Genomic DNA, 20,834 nt, shown 5'->3' with positions numbered 1-20,834 from the left:
GGGGAGTTCGCTATTAGTGCTATTTAACGCTACCGTGTCATTCTATTCTTGTTGTATATCTAATAGCGTGTTCGACTGGCCCTGGATTAATCACTCCGAGAGCGATTAATGACGTCATAAGTCTCTACTAGCCAATCATAAAGCTATAAGTACTTGTCCGACAAATAAACGTAGGCTAAATAACCCAGAGTGAGTTAACCCAGAGCCAGTCAAATATGCTATAAGGAACAATATAGATAGAAGAACGGGGTAGCGTGCTTCCCGAACGCACCCTCCGTTAAATTTAATTTCAAGTAGTACAACTTAAAGAAGGAGTAGACAAACATGTGGTCTAAGTGAGATAAGTATATGTTTTCTCACTCTAACTTATTGCACCAGTTCAGCAGTGCAGCTGAAAAGAACAGACCATATGTTGCGAATGAAGGATGTGGTCTGTTCTTTTCAGCTGCGCTGCTGAACTGGTGCAATAAGTTAAAGTGAGACTAGTATATGTTTTCTCACTCTAACTTATTGCACCAGTTCAGCAGTGCAGCTGAAAAGAACAGACCATATGTTGCGAATGAAGGATGTGGTCTGTTCTTTTCAGCTGCGCTGCTGAACTGGTGCAATAAGTTAAAGTGAGACTAGTATATGTTTTCTCACTCTAACTTATTGCACCAGTTCAGCAGTGCAGCTGAAAAGAACAGACCATATGTTGCGAATGAAGGATGTGGTCTGTTCTTTTCAGCTGCGCTGCTGAACTGGTGCAATAAGTTAAAGTGAGACTAGTATATGTTTTCTCACTCTAACTTATTGCACCAGTTCAGCAGTGCAGCTGAAAAGAACAGACCATATGTTGCGAATGAAGGATGTGGTCTGTTCTTTTCAGCTGCGCTGCTGAACTGGTGCAATAAGTTAAAGTGAGACTAGTATATGTTTTCTCACTCTAACTTATTGCACCAGTTCAGCAGTGCAGCTGAAAAGAACAGACCATATGTTGCGAATGAAGGATGTGGTCTGTTCTTTTCAGCTGCGCTGCTGAACTGGTGCAATAAGTTAAAGTGAGACTAGTATATGTTTTCTCACTCTAACTTATTGCACCAGTTCAGCAGTGCAGCTGAAAAGAACAGACCATATGTTGCGAATGAAGGATGTGGTCTGTTCTTTTCAGCTGCGCTGCTGAACTGGTGCAATAAGTTAAAGTGAGACTAGTATATGTTTTCTCACTCTAACTTATTGCACCAGTTCAGCAGTGCAGCTGAAAAGAACAGACCATATGTTGCGAATGAAGGATGTGGTCTGTTCTTTTCAGCTGCGCTGCTGAACTGGTGCAATAAGTTAAAGTGAGACTAGTATATGTTTTCTCACTCTAACTTATTGCACTAGTGCAGCAGTTAGCTGAAAAGAACAGACTAATAACCGAACAGTGATAAAGAACAATGACGTAGGTCACTAAGGGTGCTTTCCAATTGCTTAACACATCTTGACACATACGTACACAAAATCAGTTTATTGGTCACATATTATCTAAAATATCTTGTAAGATAACATATAACTAATAAACTGGTTTTGTGTAACACACAAAACGTAATTGGAAAGGGGTGTATATCAGTTGGACACGGGGCAATTGGACACAGTCCAATCACAAGTCGCTGTTCCAAGGGACTCTACAAATGTCTCTAATCACACGGTGCTATGATTGGCTGTGTCCAAATGCACCGTGTCCAAGTGCACCGCTCCCACTGGAAAGCACCCTAAATGGTCTGTTCTTTCACTCTGCACTGCTGCACTGGTATAGAGCAAAAGAACAGACCTAAAGTAAAAGTGCACTTAGCTATCTATCGAAGCTTGAAGTTTAACCGAACAGTGTCGGATGAAATAGGTTAAGTTAGGTTAAATGTTTGAAAAATAGAACGGTTCGCGTTTGCAGTTATATTGTGTTTCCTATTAATTTTTATTTAATTTTCTTTCTAACTAGATAGGTATGAATATATACTCTATTTGATATGTTATAAATATGTATTTATTGATATTTATTTCAATATATATATGTATATTGTATGGCGTACTTTACGAAGAAATTTTTACTTTTTAAATAGATACGTTATACGTCTAGTGTTTAATAATATTGAAGTTTACGATCAATGAAGAGAGAGAGATATATATATATATATATATATAAATATTATCATATCTATTAAGAGTAATTCAAAGAAAGGCATAACGGTTGTGGAAAGAAGTCCATTTGCTTTCAATTATTTGTTAGTCTAATTTTTCATTGTTTTATTTTATTCTTTAAGTATCTCTTTAATAACATCTGTATATTCTTATGTTTGTATAGAAAAATGCTTCGATATACTGCACATGACATAAACAAGAAGTTAAGAACAAGTGATATAAGGATACGAGAAAATGTTACATTTCTGGAAATGGGACTTCCAGAGAAAATTATGGATGGATTATCATTTGCTGGGTTTCTACGACCATCCCCTATACAGTTGAAAGCCATTCCTATAGGTCGCTGTGGATTTGGTAACAAGACAACATATATATTCTTGAAATATACTGAGTGATAACAATATCTCTATGTGCTAAAAATATTGATTTTTTTCAGATCTGATAATACGTGCAAAATCAGGAACTGGAAAAACTATTGTATTTGGTATTATAGCTCTAGAAATATTAGACATTCAAATATCATCTCCACAAGTCTTAATAATAGCACCTACCAGGGAGATAGCTATTCAAATATCTAATGTTCTTAAGACAATAGGTTCAGAAATAAAAGGTAATTAATGTTATCGCATTATATATTTCTTGGAGAAAGTCTTTTCTTTTTTCATCTATTAATTATCTTTGTTATTTCAGGATTAAAAGTTGAATATTTCGTGGGAGGATTATCAATAGAAGATGATAAGAAAAGGCTGAATGAATGTCATATAGCGGTTGGTGCTCCAGGTAGATTAAAGCACTTAATTGATAAGAAACTGCTTAAAGTTTCAACTATTAGGTTATTTGTCCTTGACGAGGCAGACAAATTAATGGAAACAAACTTCCAGAAAGATATCAAGTCAGTATGGAGTTTATAGATTATTAAATTTTGAAAATGTCAAAGTAATTAATACTTAAGGATTATTGAGTTTGTAATATCAATAGTTTATAGATAGGAGTTTATAGATTATTAAATTTTGAAAATGTCAAAATAATTAATTAATACTTAAGGATTGAGTTTGTAATATCAATTGTTTTCTATAGTTACATATTTTCCACACTACCATTGAACAAACAAGTTATAGCTTCAAGTGCTACTTACCCTGGAGATTTGGAAACGTTCTTGCAGATGTATATGTGTTCACCTGTGTTAACATCGCCAGATCTTGATGGACCAATTTTAGTTGGAGTTAAACAATTTGTGGTGGTGGTTCCTTCACATCTTAATGCCATGAAGCAGGTTCAGTTTTATTCTTAGAGATTTTAAATAAAGATTTAATGAGAATTTTTTTTTTATGTTAGACAAATTCGGGTTACAATTTATCTATATTTTTAGGTACAAATAAAAGTGGACGAGCTGAAAAAAATATTCGTCAAAATTCCGTTTAAGCAATGTCTAGTTTTTTCAAATTATCAATCGCGGTACGTAGTTTATTTCTTCATTATATATTTTATTCTTGTTTATCCGTTTAATGTTGACGTGATAATCACTTATTTGCTGTTACAGAGCTCAATCAGTTAGCAATAAAATTAATTCTATGGGCTTCTCATCCACATACATCGTTGGAAGTCAGGATATGGCCAAGAGATTAGAAGTAATGGAAAAATTGAGGAATTTTAATTGTAGAATTCTAATGACCACGGATTTAACCGCGAGGGGCATCGATATAGAAAATATTAACATGGTTATACATTTGGACATACCTGTGGATGCAGCAACATATTTGCACAGAATTGGCAGAGCTGGACGCTATGGATCCCGTGGAATTTCTATTACAATAGTTTCCGAAAACGAGCTTCCGTCATTTAAAGAGTTATTAATTTTGGTTAGCGGACCGAACTTTTATCTATTTAAACTCGGTCCCGATTATACGGAAGATGTTTGGGCCGACAACACTACAGTATTCGAGAAAATCTACTCTAGATCCGAGACAAGTGGCACCGAACTTTCGGATATTGACAAAAAAATTCTAGAATCCGAAAACGGCGCACCTATGGCGATGCTCACATCAGCCAGCACGCTACCCTCAACTGACAATACACTTCCATTGGAAAATAATGATGCGAATAGTACTGCAACGAAACAAAATAAGTGTAAAGATATCTCACCAGGAGGTAAAAAAGGCGGTAAAACTATGACCAATGAGATGCGCACAAAACGAAAAAAATCCTATTTAGATGATAAAATAAAGGCGTCTTGTAATGAATATAATATGAGAAAAGACGATCTCCAGCAACCTGAGGAATCTGAGAAACAAGAAGAAGCATCAACTGCAGTGTCTACTCAGTCAGATTCATCCAGTTCAGAAGGAATCTACAGATTTACGGTAAAACTTCACCCGGACGAACCTTCTTTTTTAGAGAAATTAAATGAGAATGTTGTTCTCGAAGTGGATCTTGGAAATATTCAGGAACAGGATCGCGAACTAACTAGTGATGAGATTGAGCAAATTTGCGGATGTATAAAAATCCCATCAGCTGACGAGAGAGAGGAAATTGACACGTCAACTGATATCATAATTGATAATAAGATTACTTCTACAGCGCCTCAGGATACGAAGGATTCCAATGTAGCGCATGTTACAGAATCGAACACGGAAAAATTGGATACTGAATCTCGAAAATGGAATGAACTAAGCGAGTACCTGTCGAAGTGTACCGAAGAATTCAACGGAACCGACGATGAGATTCCGTTGAAAGCAGCTATTAGATGGAAAGAGAAGCTTGACTTTGAAATCGAATTATTAAATGATACGTATAAAAACATGACCGATTCCATACATAAACTAGTATACGAGGAGCACTTTTCTGTGCTCAAACATTTTTTCAGTATGCAGAGACGGGCATTCTTGTGCATTTTCCCGGAACTTCGTACCGAAGAAGAAGTGAATGATACGTACGTGTACTCGGGACTTAATTCAAATAACAATTTGTTGGATATGTACAAGGAAATAGAAGAATTCAAGAGCTGTTTTAATAGTTCGGATGGCAAATTTAACGCACATTTTCCTTATCCCACAAACGCCGATGAACATATGCCAAATTTGATGATGTCAGAGTCTGAAATTGAAGAGTATCGCAAAGCATTGCGATATCTTAAGGAACATCAAAATCCCAGTGAGAAATTATTGGAAATAATTGACTACATAGCGTTTCTAAGCGAAACGGAGAAATGCGATTTGATGCAGAAGATAAAAGATCGGAATTTATCTTTCTCGGATATGAAGGAGTTTCTTAAGGAAGAAGCTGTGAAAAGGGACATAAAGCTGACCAATTTAAACACAGATGACGTACAACAGTCTGAAAATTCAGAGGATCGCACGGTGCAACGCGAAACGACTGTCGAGATAGATGCATCGAGGATAAAGATGGAAGATGCAAACTGTTTGGAGACATACGTAGCACAGGAGACTCGTTTTGACGAAGTTATAGACGGCGATCAAGACAAGCATGAGACAGAAGATACGAAGTGTGATATTTCTACCGATATAATTCCCAATAATCTTCATAAAGGAGATTTTAACGACAGTAAGAGATTATTGTTTTCAACGAAGATGCGAGAATACGAAAAAGACATTGAAGCTTGCAGTACTTCCAGCGTGTTATCGTTAACACCGACATATGATAAGGATTCAAGCGTCGACATGGTTGAATCGAATCGCCAATGGAGAGCAGAGTTGATGAACAATAGCAGGCAGAAAAGCAGTCAAAATGACGTCAAGAGGAACACGCAAATCAAATACGCACCTGTACAAACGAATAACGTTCTTTACAATAACATGGACAAATTTTATGGCGAATCTGGTAAATATATGAAGTATCATAAAGATATTCGGGAGAATAACGTAAGATCTCACCCGATGACTTCGACTTCACGAGAAGCTACAAACATGAAGGTAGCTGCGCCAAGACGTTTACTGGATTCGACCGCGCGATCGTTTCACCCGCAAGTCTCGAGTGCTACTTTGAACTCGCGTATACACAATCGCGATTATCCATATGGTTTCAACGCAATCGACCTCAACACTGGCTACGAATTTTCAGAATATAAATATGTGGATGCAGAAGAAGAAGAAGAGGGGAACATCTTGAAGCAAAATAACCATCTCGATCCGTTCTCCGAGTATGCGACGAAGTACTCTTACTTTCCGCATGTGCAAGACAAAGTGTCACAGCCTAATTACACGTCGCAGTATTCCGCTCATAAGATCCCTGGTTGTCATGAGGAATACAAGGCTCGCGAACCGTACGGTGATAATTTGACTTATGGCAACGTTTCCTTGCACCACGCGGACATCGACAAATTTCTGTTGTCATTGAGAATGCAAACCAATCAACTGCATCTGCAGATCTACCAGTCACAGATGTTCGAGAACTGGACCTTATACGAATAGTGATCAAGTGGAATCGCACTAATAATTAACTTGGGATTGTTTGTACGCTCTAGATATTTTTTCTGAACAATTTCTTTTTTGTTTATGTCAATTTTTGTTTTAGCTTAAATCGAGCTACTCGCAGCGTCCTACTTTAATGTTTCCGTTTCGATTTTAATGCATCGAGTCTAGATGCTCGTATATCATATTTTTATACGTAATATATATAAAACTATAATATAAATATATATTATATGATATTTTTCATTTAATATAATATTTATATTTCTTTATATATAATATATATAAGGATTAATATATATAAAAAGAAGGATTATATCTTGCGCTCTTTGGCCATTGACTACGAGAAAAATATTTCAATATGATATATCCAATGGGAAAATATCTAAATTCAGGATTGTGTACTGGAAAGCATTAACGACGAGTGTATTATAACTATAAAAATGGAGGCATGTTTCTTGTTACAAATTTGCATATCTCTAATAACAATCGACATATTTCAGGAAACGCAAGATCTCTGTATCGACTACTCTTATTAAGGACTGAGGCTATTTTTCGTCGATGTGATGTCGACTAGGTTCCTTGAGTCGATCGCTTCTTTACTCTCTTGACAAAAGAATCGATCAAAACGGGAGACCATCTCTAGCAAATTGAATATTAAACAAGTAATGGTTATGGATGGATCTTTCATGATTTATACGATCGATTAAGATCGAAGAGATCGGAAGAAGTGTTTGAAGAAGCAAGCGGCAAAAAATTAGTAGCGTTAGGAATATCGACTTTTAATAGAGTGAGACAGATATTCGTAGCGGGAATGAAGAACGGTGAATGATCAACAATTACATCTCCTTACGCTCGAACGGATGATTATATAAAGCGTACTATCTCTCGATAGGGGCGAATATCTCTATTAGAGAGGAAAAGATCGTTAGATTTAGCTGAACGGCACGAGCGATCCCGGGTTTAACAGCTAGTGGTAAGACGACATCGTGAGAGATCGCAAGAGAGATCGGCAACGCGGTAGCACCGCGGGCGCATTTTCGTCCGCGGGTCCGTGGGTCCGTGAGTTCTCACGATGTGTTTATGATCAAGCGACGGCGCCGAGGAATGACATGTGAATCGATCGATAGCGAAAGGTCACGCACCTGCGGTACTTAATACGCACCGCTAAGACTGCGAAGTGTGTGCCGCGGGTAACCTTTCCTTACCGATTCGATGCTACCTGCGGTTACGCAATTCGATCGATCTTCTACGAGTGAGTCCTGTATTGATCGAATATTGTCGGGTATAGTACTAACGTCGATTACCATCCGTTGTATACTAATAGTGATTTCACTGTACATATGCGCTTTATTTTCTTATAAGAATTGAGATATAGCGATTTGTAATACCGTAATATATGTAAATATGACGACGCGACGTGTTTTTGAAATGCGAATTTGGAATGTGAAGCAATTGTGAAGAGAAAAATGGATGATTATAGTTATCTTGCACAAATTTCTGTAGTATATATGTAGTATTTTTCTGTAGTATTTTTTCTTATATTCGAGATGCACATGTTACTGAATGAACAGTGAAATACTAAGTTTTAATAAAATTAATATAAAAAAGTAATATAAAAGAGAAAGAAATGAGAAATAACTTTTTGCAAACGCATGTTTTCGCTTTTGTTTATAAGTATTGAGACTATTATTATTATTAATTATGATAAAATAATCAATTTTATTTGAAAGACAACGTTTTATTGTTGGCAGTTTAAAGCAATATTAAAGAGAAAGAAATGAGAGGAGGAATATCATTATTTGCAAACACATGCTTTCCTAACAGGAACGTATGATGACGTTAAAATAACGAGAAAGTGATCGAACCGTGATTGAAAAATGAGTTTTTTTAGTCATTTTTTGGTCATTTTGACATCATTTCAATATCGTGACTTTTTGTTCTGCCTTTTATTTCCGCCTGAATAATGAGATTATTACTATTAATTATGATAATAATCACAATTTAATTTGAAAGACAACTTTTCAGTGTTTAAAGTAATATAAAAGAGAAAAAAATCAGAAAAGAAATGTCATTATTTGCGAACACGTGCTTTTGTTTCCGCTTAAGTATTACGATTGTTTTTTGCTATTGTTAATTATGACAGTAATCATAATTTTATTTGAAAGAACACTTTTCATCATCAGTAGTGTGTGTAATTAATTTTAGTGGCGAGTAACGCTTGTGCAAAGATGCGACGCGCGCGATTCGTTGCGTCGATTGGATGGCGGACAGTCCTATCGATCCATTGAAATAAATTTGTCCATGCTAAATCGCTAAGTGATACTGCACACAGCATTTCGCCCGTCGTGCACAGGCCGGCTGCGAGTTAGAAGGATCGGGTTTCTAAGGTCTCCTCGACCGTCCATCCGTCCGTCCGTCCGTCCATGACGCGCGGGGAAAGAGCGTGAGAGAGAAAGAAGAAAAAAACGAGGGGGGGAAAGAGACGAGAACCACCTTACGGAACTCGTCTCGTGAGAATTCGGGGTTGACCCTCCTGTGATGCCCCTGTCTTTTATTCGCGAAATGATCGTTTGAGGTGCGCGCCTAAGAGCAAAACTTCAGTCTGCGATCACGTGCTTTCGCGCGAAGCAGTGTGCCACGTGTCCGTGATTCGATTCGAGTTTCCGCGTCGTCGTCGTCATCGTCGTCATCGTGGTCGTCGTTATCGTCGCTGCGTGTTAATTAGAGTATTGATCGTTTTTAAACGCGTGTCCCGTCTGTACAGCGATCGCGTACTCGTCCCCGTGGTCGATAGTCCCGCGTGATCAGCGGAGTATGTCGCTCGCACTCAAGTACTTCAAGAAGACGCCGATCTACGTGGTGGAGGGCCACGATGAGGTGAGCGTTCTCGCGCTCGGACGTATACACTGGAAAGAACGTAGTTGGTCTGCGCGTCGTTATTGTGTCGGAGAGGCGTGCGACGAGGATAGACGTCTATCCCAGGCCTTTAAATATCTATCCATCCTCGTGCGACCAAGGCCAGTTGTACGCTTGCGCCAGATAATAGCAGGTAGTAGGAGAACGGTTGGAGGACGAGTGGAGTGCGGGATACTTCTTTCTCACTTTACGATGTATTCGGACAAAGCGAAAAGTAGCATGTGCTTTTCTCGGGGGATATATAAAGATATTTTAAGATATTTTAAATCTTCACTCTGAAAGAATGAAAAAAGCCCGCTTTAGGGGATTTGTAATTCGTGACGGTGTTTAAATAAAATTCTATTAGTAAGGCAGCATTGGAGTAATTAAAATTATATTAATAAATATATTGGAGTAATTAAAATTATATTAATAAATATATACATACATTTCTTATATGTATGTGTACTTATGAATTTTCAAGCTTTTACCATGTTATGCAAAGAAATAGAAGTAAGTAAAATTTTGTTCCAAATTCTGTTGCGAGTTATAAACCGTTCAAAGTAACCCGCGCCGTCGCGCTGCTGGCGCTGCGTACGTTCTCGAAGCGCCGCAGCGGTGTAAAGTTAATTTACATATGCCCATATTATGCCCATATGTCCACACTGGAGTTGGATTACGCGTGAATTATGATACTTCACATCTATATGAACAACGTAATGCATGAGGTGACATCTAGATATCATGTAGGCAATAATTAATTTATGGATGTCGTTTAAAGAACGTATAGCTTGCTAAAAAATTTATTAAAATAAAAGTTTATATTTTTACTTAAAATTTAGAATCCTGATATAAATTTATAAATGTTGTTTCCTGGATAAGCCAGAGATCACAGAATTTTCTGATGATACTTTCACCTTTAGAGTTAGATCTACCATATCTGTCACACAATATAATAACAATTTCATAATAACAATTTCATATTTAACTTTTTTAAACATTATATTTATAATTAATAATACCAAAGCGGTCAATGTTTCGTATTCTTTTTTTATATTTTAATATGAAACTTACAATATCTTACATAGTTTACATCGTCTGCATGAAAAAAGCATATATGCGTTATGTAGATAATATGTAAACAATTCACGTAGACGCAGTTTTGAAATCTACGCTACAATCCTGCTTCACACTTGGCCGTGTATTTAGCGTTATACATATTATTCCGATTTTCCAAGCTGAATTAATATTCGGTTGTAGACAAATATACACAGAAGTTAGAATTACACGGCTAAATATATTAGAATGTATATCTCTCAGTTGAAAATCATAATACGCCTTCTTCGATATATACAATTTGTATTTCAACGAGTGTCTCAAAACAACGAGAATCGCGAGATCGTCTTTATGATTCTCACTCATTTCAGAAGTCATCTCAAAGAAAGATGTCGTAATCTACTCGCGATCAAATATTCAAGAAGCGCCGATGATGCATTACCGAGTCGGACAATAAATGCGCTTCTGAACCAGTTTCGAATTTTTCGAGTTTTGATGTCACTTTCAAATTTTGCGCGAGAATGTATCTAGTAATCTCGGTAGTCCAATCACGTCGCGGCGAGGGTGCTAGTATTATGATTTTTTATTGGTTTTCGCTTATTTCCTATATCTATAGTATATTCCTAGAGGTCGCCGATTGATCGAACTCCAAAATTCAAATCGATCCATTGCGCAGATTCAGGCGCAGCTAGTCAATAGTTCCGTGCGCCACACGACAGCGATTAGCCGGCTTTTTTGCACGGATATTCACACGCCCGTATTTGCGATATTATCAGGTTTTACCCTTCATATATCGGTGTCTGGGCTCGAAACACCTGCCCTTCCAAGACAACACGTTCATACATCTGGATTCGCATCCCGATATGGTGATACCGCCAGCGATGCAGGCCGACATCGTTTGGGATAAGCTCCGATTATTCAGGTACGTATAGAACACTTGTACCCGTAAATATCATATACCACCTGTTCCTCCTAATTGTGATATTATCGAATGCGACGTGATTATGTCGGAAATAAGTAGGAGGGTTGGGTAGCCGGACCAATCTCACATATAAACGTGTAATGCTCCGATAACTGACAGTTCCTACATAAAAAAATGGCGGAATAAGTCAAGAAAGCTGAGATTCCGATACCAAAGTCATGCGAATATGATCCTTATGTTTACTCGCGACTGTTAGAACACTCGTCGCGGAATGGCATGAGTTGCAATCCGCGTTTTTTCTGAATGGAATGTCTGTCTGATGGCATATCCGTAAAATAACGATTGATTTAATGGTATGACATGTATCTCATATATAAACGTATAATGCTCAAATAACCGACTGACAGTTTTTGTATAAAAAATGGCGGAATAAGTCAAGAAGGTTGAGATTCCGATACAATAGTCATGCGAATATGATCCTTAAGTTTTTCGCGCCTTTTCACAAGCTTACCGGGATAGCATCGGTCGTAATCCGTGCTTCTTAGAGTTATTATATGTCGATTGCATGGCACAATCGACTGTAGGACGACGATTGATTCGTGTTTTGAGCAAAAGTATAGCAATAAAAAATCAAGCGGTTGAAAAATATTTTTGTCAATAACACATATCATTCTCTCTCTTTCTCCCTCTTTCTCTCTCTCTTTCTTTCTATCTCTTTTCATCTTCCTTTTGATACAGAAGAAATAGAAAGAGACGCTACTGTCTTCCGGCATGCAACGGCGAAAAGTAATTTTTTCTAAGATGGTGAAATAAGTCAAGGAAGCTGAAATTCCGATACCATAGTCACGCGAATATGATCTTTACGTTTTTTCGCGCCTTTTCATAAGCTTATCGAGATAGCATTGATCGTGATTCGTGCTTTTTAGAGTAATTATGTATCGATTGCATGGCACAATCGGTTGTAAGATGACGATTGATTCGATAAGTGTAGTAATATTATGACAGATGATATATAATGCTGTGAAAAATACGGTGAGATGTTAAAGGCATTTTTCATATCATCGTGTTTTGTGCAAAAGTATAGCAATAAATAATCAAACGGCTGAAAAATATTCTTGTCAATAATACATACCACTCTTTCTTCCCCCCTGTCTCTCTCTCTCTCTCCATCTCTCTCTCTCTCTCTCCCTTTCTCTCTTTTTCTCTTTCTGCCTATCTCTCTTCATCTGTCTTTCGATACAGGAGAAATAGAAAGAGACGCTACTGTCTCCCGGCATGCAATGATGAAAAGTAATTTTTTCCAAGATGATGGAATAAGTCAAGAAAGCTGAAATTCCGATACCTATGTCACGCGAATATAATCTTTATGTTTATTCACGACTATTAGAACTATTCTGACTATTCGTCAGAATGGCATGAATTGCAATCCGCGCATTTTCTGAATGGAATGTCTGATGGCACATTGGGCCGTAAGATAACGATTGATTCGACGAATTTAATGGTATGACATGTAATATATAACGTCGGAACGAGCGTCACCAAAGTGACGCTTTGATATCAGAAAGATCATCAGCATCGTCATTCTGCGACACGAAAGCCCGGCGATAAAGAAACCCAGCCGCTAAGAGAAATACTTTCGTTCATTCGATTTATTCGGTTTTATCGTGAATGCAAGTCGCGTTGTTCTCGCTGCGATCGTTCGCGAGATAGAGAACCTGCTTCTGGTATCTGTATCGCATTCGCTTCGAAGTGCAAACGAGTGCATTCTGCGAGCTGCGAGCCCTCTCAGAAAAATTGCCGCGTTTCGCTATGTGCCGCCACGCATTCCGCATGCCGAGTGAGTTTCTAGTGAACGGCAATGGTGCGCTGAGAACTGCTCGAATCAATCATAAGGAAATTATCGAATCGCCGGGCTCGCTCGTATAAAAAAAAAATTGCACGATACTGTACAATTTATCCATTATGCATATCGGCACATAATGTTGTGCTTCGATGCGCCGCACACGTTGATCCGCTCCACCTTTCCTCCCGTTGAGCAGTATATCCTTGTATACTACTTCGTATACTAATTAAAAAAGAACATATTAAAATACTACTTATTTCTCACGCTTGAAAATTAAATACGGTGCAAGTCGTAATTGAGCAGAAACGCTGACGCGCGAGAACCGCAATTTGTTCTGTGCAATCAACACCGTTTTGCAAAAAACAATTTTCGTCCGATCGTCGTTTATTAATTTCCGCGCGAAACGGATATTATACATCCGCGCGAATATTACATATAAACGTGGTAGTATCAAGAAAGAAAGGAAAAAACGGGGGGTGAGGATGCAGGCCGTTTTAATCGGCCAAACAAGTTCTTCGAACGCGAAAGCAATTATTGGGTCACATTTTTATCGTGTCTCCTTTTTTTTCAGCGAGCTCAGTATCGAGAATTGGATCTTGCCTGCAGTGTATGCGGGTCACTTCAAGTACCTCATCTGGGTGAAACCACCGTGGGCTAATCAGATGCAGGATGGTGTGCAGACGTTCCTCATCGGCAAGCACAAGGACAACGGCTTGATAAGGTAGGCGTGTAATCTCTACAAAGGATATGTATACGTTACATGCGCGCAATGTCCACACGAGCGTGGATCCACGCAAGATGGATATGAACATGTTTCTTATGTTTCTTTTGAATCCTCTGATTCGCAAATCGACAACATCATTCTACACACAGAAAAAATATCATTCTGCTCCTAAGAAAAGCAATCGCCCAGCTAACTTTCCTTCTTTTGAGTGATAGTTATTTTTAATAAAGAACATTTTGTTGATAACAGTCTCAAAATTACAAATTTTAGAAAAGCTCATTATCACGTACTTAAAAGAAGAGAGTATCCTCTTTACAAGAATAATAAAAATAAGAATAATATAAGAAGTTTATCGCGTAAGCCATTCATATATTTGTGATATCATTCAGTTCGGTATCTTGGCGTACATCTAAACGCACATGTCTCGAAATTACACTCCTTTTCTTTCGAAATGCGCGATGCTACGCAGAAGCGGAGTAACTTGCGCGTCGCAAAAGAAGGTTAATGGTCCTCGTGACGATAATAATAACGGGGACTTTAGCGGACAACGCTTGTAATATCAAATTAATGAGTGCGCCGGCTCGCTACGTTGAGTTACACTCGAAAAAATTTCCCAATTATTGATAATTGCACCGTTATATTTCTTTATGACCATCGCTGACGCGCGACACCGCGTGTCGATAAGATCGGGGAGTGCGCGACCGCCATCGCGGATGTTTTTTCGTCCGACTTATTCGTACGTAATTGCCTGTTTATCCACCCGCAGGTGCTATCCCGCGTCGTTCGATTTCCGTCGATGTGCGCGCGAGCGACACACGTAACCTCCTTACGTGGCGTCGCGTGCGGAACTCGCTTTCCGCGTATGAAACACCCAACATGGCCAGCACGTGTTACCGTTAATCGTCCGCTAATTGCCGTGAGTTTCGTTCCGCAACTTTGTTTTTCACCGATCGAAATTAAGACGCGACGCCTAACGTCTTATCTGACCACGCGGCGAACGAGTCTTGACACTTGGTGCATTGCGAGTCTATCAAACTTACCCGTCTACATACACATATTTCTTTTCATTTTTTAGTATAATCTTGTTTAGTATAATCTTGTATTGTTCTGTTATGTAATTTACATTATTCAGAAAATTTATGAGATTGCGTTAAACACGCAATTGTTAATAATTCTGAAATTTAAAGGAGGACTAATTGAAAGAGATGTGCATGTAAAAAATAAAATATAAATATGTTTAAAAATTTTAAATATAGAGAGAGATTAGAAGAAAAGTAAAGTTGATATTTGAGATATACACATATATTTATATAATTTTTTAAATTTTATTATTTTTTTTTAGATTATATAATTTATATTGTTCAAAAGGGAATATAGATTTAGGGAATATAGATTTCATAAGGGAATATTATATTATTTTTTTTAGATTATGTAATTTATATTGTTCAAAAGGGAATTATTACACTAATGGTTGGGAATAATTTGAAATTTGAAAAAAATAATAACTAACTAAAAGATGCACATATGAAAAAAGAGGTAAAATAAATAAGTTTAGAAATTTAAAAAATGGACTTAGAGGAAATATTTGTGTGATATTTAAAATATATTTTTATTATATTTCTTAAACATATCTTATTTTTTTATCACGTAATTTATATTGTTTCAAAAAGAATTAAGGGATTATACTATAAGCAAATAGTTGCGAATAATTCTGAAATTTGAAAGAAACAATAACTCACTAAAAGATGTATATAAAAAATATAAATATGTTTAAAAATAAAAATCTAGATATTAGATGAAGTATCTAACGTTTAAAATATCTACTGGGAGACATAAATATCTGCTAATTGCGTTAAACAACACAAGATATTATATAGGGTGCTTCAAAAGGAAGTTAATACTTATATGGAAGTAACTTTTTGTCCACAAAAGTGTTAACATTTTTCTGAAGTACATTCTCTGTATAAGTAACTCACAAATAAACGTATCCAAAAATTATACTCCGATTTCTTTCTAATTTAGCACAAATGTAGAAGTACCAAAAATATTTAGGTCATATTTTTTCATTTTGGCCCACTTTAAGTTTCGCAGGCAGTTTATAGCTTTTTAATGTTCTCACTGCTATCATCAACAAGTGCAACAAAAATGCAGAAGAAATAAAATTGAATATAAGATATAAGCGTTTTTGGTTTGCTGATTATGAATATGAGGTAAAATCATTTGTATAAGTAATAAAATGTTTAAATAAAACATGTAAAAAGTTATGAATAAAAATTATTTATCAAATAATTTTTCAGTTTGGCCGAGATTTGAACCATTTTTGACTAATTTAGTACAGATTTGAAATATTTCGGTTGGAATCTCAGCTAAAGAAATTTAGAATGATTCGTGTCTCAGCTGCCGATTTTGTTAAAATTATTTAACTATATCTTGTATTCAATTTTATTTCTTATGTATTTTTGTTACACTTGTTGATAATAAGAGTGAGAACATTAAAAAACTATAAACTGCCCGTGAAGTTCAATGTGAAAAAACATGATCTAAATATTTTTTGTACCACTACATTCATGCCAAATTAGAAAGAAATCGGAGTGTACCTTTTGGATAGGTTTACTTGTCAATTATCGTAAGTGTGCTGCAAGTTAGCAGTAAATTAATTTTTTTCCATATAAGTTCTTATTTCCATTCTTTCGAAGCAAATTTTCCATATGAGTGTTAACAGCTTTTGTTGAAGCACCTTGTTATATCTTGTAATAAAAAATAAAATAATAAAACACTCGAGCCGGCAGCTTCGTTTCCACGGTAATTTTTCCGCTCGCGCGAAAGAAGGAGATCTGAGGAAGCCAGTTGTTGGCGGATTGCGACAATGGACAATGGCGCAATAATCTACAATAGAGATCCGCCCGGAGATTCCGTGTCGAATGAATAGGGCCTGTAGGACAATCATCTCGTAAACTCGGCTTCCTTATGTGCCCTTCTCGTCCAGCGCTCCGCGCAGATTGTTCTTTTTGCGCTCCGTTTCGCGTTTCGCGTCTCCGCACAGGGACTCGGCACTTGAATCGCCTACTTATGCGAAAGTGTCGAGTAAGAAGGAAGCCGTCCGGGCTCGCGTGGACGAGAGGCTTTCGTTCGCGTGTGGGTAAAATATTGGAGGATTGTGAGGAGTACCATCCGGCCTGCGTTCTCAGCTCGATACATCCTCGATCCTCCGTACTGTTTTCCGTTGTGTAACTCGTTGTCGCTCTCTCTAAGAGGATATATCGGCATCGGGATGCACCTCGTGAAATTTCGATTGCGTCGATATCGTTTGACATACGTTCGACGTTACCTACCTACGTTCGATTGCAGTAAATCCTCCTGTGTAAAATTAATCTGTAACTTCCGTGTGGAAGTACTCCACGCGCTTCAGCGAAGTACAGCCGCTATCTGGTCGCCGAATCGATCGCGAGTCATAAATTATACCGAACTCGACATACCGAACTCGACACCGTCATCCTTATCTTGCAATCGTTGTTATTGCCGGTGCACACACAGTCGTGAGATCGCGGACTCGCGTCGGGACGTTTTCTGCTCTGCCGTGGAATCTCGCGCAAGCCAAAGATCTCGTGCATTCCGCGGCTTTCCGGAAAAACAGTCTATGTGCAACAAAAGTATACACGAGCGTTGTAACAACGCATATATCCACATTGCCTAGTAGTAAATACCTGCCGTAGCTGTGGCGCAGCTCTTGTGTACCGGTACTTTGAATGCCGCCACGATGGAAGCTTGTTGCAGCTTTCGCCTGGCGTCTCGATCGGCATAAGTCGCTCGTTGGAATGCGACAGTGATTTCTACTCCCTTTTCTTTCTTTTCCGCACGAAACGATCCATTGTGGCGCGCATTATCTATTTATTTTATCGGCTAACGGTCGACCAATAACCGCAAAATAAAGGTCATTCCTCGAGATATTCCACGCGACGTATTAGAAAGGAAGCTTGTCCCTCCAAGTAGATAATAGAATGGGATATTGTAACGTCAATTTTTGCGATATCCTGTTGACTCAGCGTGTATAAACATTTTCTTTTATTATGTCTTCGCACGTTCTGATACGATTCATATAAGCAGCGTTGCGTATGAATCGATTTTCTTAGACTAAAATCGACGAATCAATAGTTGAAATCAATCAATCATCATGTACGCAATCATGAATAATTCAATCAATTTGTGAAATTATTTATTAATTAGTGTATAAGTTTGATTAATAATACATTTCATCAATCAATGAAATTATTTGGGATCTTATGTGTGATGATTAATTTATTTTCATTATTGATCAACCAGTTATTTTAGTCAAAGAAAATTTTAACCATTTAATGTCTAACACTGCCTTATAGTGAGATTCGTGTCTTAACGTAATATAACGAAAATAATATTCGCTACACATACACATACAGATACACTATGGCTGCGTTCGAGGAGACGCTATTTAACGCTATGAGTGTGCTCTATTCTTGTTTGTTCCTGAAAGTTGAACAAGGATAGAGGACGCTCATAGCGCTAAATAGCGTCTCCCCGAACGCAGCCTATATGATATAGAACCAACGAATAAATACTGCTGTGTGATTTTATACAAGACAGTGGTATGAAAATAATCATAGAATACTTATTTAGAAATTATAATCACAATTCAAAGATTTCCCTCGATCCTTCCCATAATAATCGATGCTTTGTGTCGCGTTTTGCTGTTTGGCCGAGTAAATATCTAATCGATTCAATGAAGTCTAATCGATTGTCTTCTCAAATTTCGCGATTACTACAAAATTACTTAAAATGTAACATACAAATATATCGTTTGCTCAATGTTATGTAATTAATATAAAATCAGATAATTTATAAGATTTAAATAATTGATACACATTCGAACAATGGATAAAGTTGACGTAATTTAAAAGTTTGAATAATTCAGTATTGGGCATAAATCAATTAAAGTCTTTTTTTAATAATCAATAATCAAAATTAATCGATCATCGTGTATATGTAATCACGAATATGAGTTTATCAATGGATACAATTAATTATTAATTAGTATATAATCAATTACACATCAGAGTTTTTGATAAATAAATAATTAATTTCACCAATCAATGGTACTTGTGATACATGACGATGCTAGTTAACTTTGATGGCTGAGAGACTTGCCGGTTATCTTAGAAAGAAGATTTTAGTCGATCAATGCCCAACACTGAAATTGCGTACATGATGATTGATTGATTTCAACTATTGATTCGTCGATTTTAGTCTAAGAAAATCGATTCATACGCAACGCTGCTTATATGAATCGTATCAGAACGTGAAAAGATTTTAGTGAAAGAAGATTTTAGTCGATCAATGCCCAACACTGAAGTAATTGATAATATCCCACGACTAGAACGCACAATGTATATTATCTCTACATAAAAATCGGCACAATTGATTAGGTGTACTATTCGCGTGCAGGCGACGCGTGCCTCGGCAGGCACACGAAAGTGTAGTGCACGTGCAGATTCCGGTGCGGACCGGACTCCGCTACAGATTAACCGACATTCCATTTGCCGATCTTTTTCGCGGTTGTCTCTTACCCACCGTTCCCCCGTTCCCTCTTCCTTCCCCCATGTCGCTTTAATAGCCCTCCACCTTTCTCCTCATCAATCGCGCTCGTTCCTATCGATCTCAACGTCTCGGCCTCCAATACTTCCTCGTATCTCGAATAGCTCCGGTTCGATCGACGTACGAATGACATTAAATCGAACAGGATGTTCTATATTTTATGTTATAAATACGCAAACGTGTTCTCCATGGTGAAATATCGCTAGAAATTTATTTTATATTAGACACTGCCTTTCTGATTTTCCTTCAGATATTTTTCAACGTCGTTGAAAACAATCGCTATATCACGCTCTCTCTCTCTCTCTCTCTCTCTCTCTCTCTCTCTCTTTGCAATGTGTTTTAAAATTACTTAATCGATTGATTAATTTACCCTGACAATGTCAGCAGACATTCTCACGGACGAGGGAACCGACTCGGAGAGATCGTTCTGATGAGTAAGAATCTTGCGCGCGTTACGCAAAACGGCTAATTTCGACGAAGGTTGTTCAGGATTAACATAAGTCCTTCGCGGCGTTACTAATCTGACGGACGGCGAGACGCCGTCGATTCGAGGTCGATATTCGCAACGGGAGGTCGCGCAGATTTGCATCTCTCCACGTGCGTCGCGCCGCGTTGCACTCGTCGTCGCGACGTCAATCGGCGAGGTCGTGGGATTCCTAGGCGAGCGTCAGAGGCCGTCCAATCGGTAGCCTTGATGCCAGTTGCACCCAATGGTCGACGATGGTACACTTTTCAGGAAGAGGTGGCCCAACTGGCATCAGAGTAGGAGGACAGAAAGTGTACGTAGTGGGAGAAATCGTAGTGGATGGCGAGCGCAATCGTCAGCCATCGTGTCTTCTTTTCTGCAGGAAAGAAGGGGCGATTACGAGAATCGCAGTGTCTTGCATTTTCCGAGCCTGCGGCGAAAAATAGCGTTATTGGCGACAGAGAAATCCATCAAATTCCGTAGATGCAAAATTCTTTCGTCTGGTCCGTATGTCTGCTAATCTCCTAAATTCAAGGCAGTGGGTCCTCGATCAGTTCGACCAAAAACTCGCGGACTTTAAGTCTATTTTACATTTTCTAAACTATTTCGTAGTCTTCCTATTTTCCTCTTTCTGTCTTCTATTAAGTGTCAAATAAGTATCTATTTCATTTTTTAAGCGTAGACAGTGCGATTGCCTGTCTTGCGGCTTTAAGGAA

The 20,834-nt window shown here is 37.8% G+C and overlaps 2 protein-coding genes across 9 annotated transcripts in view; both read left to right on the top strand.

Moving 5' to 3' along the window:
• Positions 1 to 1,814: 1,814 nt before the first annotated feature.
• On the top strand, positions 1,815 to 8,316 carry LOC116841575. 5 transcript variants are annotated; one of them, XM_032809665.1, is made up of 8 exons: positions 1,815 to 1,961; positions 2,321 to 2,511; positions 2,594 to 2,767; positions 2,848 to 3,049; positions 3,235 to 3,430; positions 3,527 to 3,612; positions 3,698 to 5,994; positions 6,235 to 8,316. In XM_032809665.1, the coding sequence occupies exons 2-8, from the start codon at positions 2,325 to 2,327 to the stop codon at positions 6,582 to 6,584; spliced, it is 3,492 nt and encodes a 1,163-aa protein (XP_032665556.1). In that variant the 5' UTR covers positions 1,815 to 1,961; positions 2,321 to 2,324; the 3' UTR covers positions 6,585 to 8,316. The 5 variants fall into 5 exon arrangements, with proteins under 5 accessions (XP_032665556.1, XP_032665554.1, XP_032665555.1 ...); XM_032809663.1 differs by having other exon boundaries at positions 3,698 to 6,626; positions 7,088 to 8,316; XM_032809664.1 differs by having other exon boundaries at positions 3,698 to 6,626; positions 7,303 to 7,313.
• Positions 8,317 to 8,862: 546 nt separating this feature from the next.
• The window catches only part of LOC116841576 (UPF0489 protein C5orf22 homolog), a 503,768-nt gene continuing 491,796 nt past the window's right edge, over positions 8,863 to 20,834 (top strand). For all 4 annotated transcript variants that reach the window (XR_004377574.1, XR_004377573.1, XM_032809666.1 and 1 more), the window contains exons 1-3: positions 8,863 to 9,464; positions 11,315 to 11,460; positions 13,875 to 14,024. Coding sequence is in view for 2 of the 4 variants with exons in the window: in XM_032809666.1 (XP_032665557.1) it covers positions 9,402 to 9,464; positions 11,315 to 11,460; positions 13,875 to 14,024 (359 nt within the window). In the remaining 2 variants the exon portion in view is untranslated. The remainder of the gene's footprint in view (positions 9,465 to 11,314; positions 11,461 to 13,874; positions 14,025 to 20,834) is intronic.

The sequence above is a fragment of the Odontomachus brunneus genome, unplaced genomic scaffold (assembly GCF_010583005.1).
Source record: "Odontomachus brunneus isolate Ranch 3 - 2012 unplaced genomic scaffold, Obru_v1 Obru_scaffold_016, whole genome shotgun sequence".
In the NCBI taxonomy this organism is placed as follows: Eukaryota; Metazoa; Arthropoda; class Insecta; order Hymenoptera; family Formicidae; genus Odontomachus; species Odontomachus brunneus.
This window is presented reverse-complemented; position numbering and strand designations above follow the sequence as displayed.

Coding starts and splice junctions, on each gene's coding strand:
- LOC116841575 (XM_032809663.1), top strand. CDS start 2,325: ATGCTTCGATATACTGCACATGACATAAACAAGAAGTTAAGAACAAGT. Junction 2,512..2,593: donor TATAGGTCGCTGTGGATTTG/GTAACAAGACAA, acceptor GATTTTTTTCAG/ATCTGATAATACGTGCAAAA. Junction 2,768..2,847: donor AATAGGTTCAGAAATAAAAG/GTAATTAATGTT, acceptor TTGTTATTTCAG/GATTAAAAGTTGAATATTTC.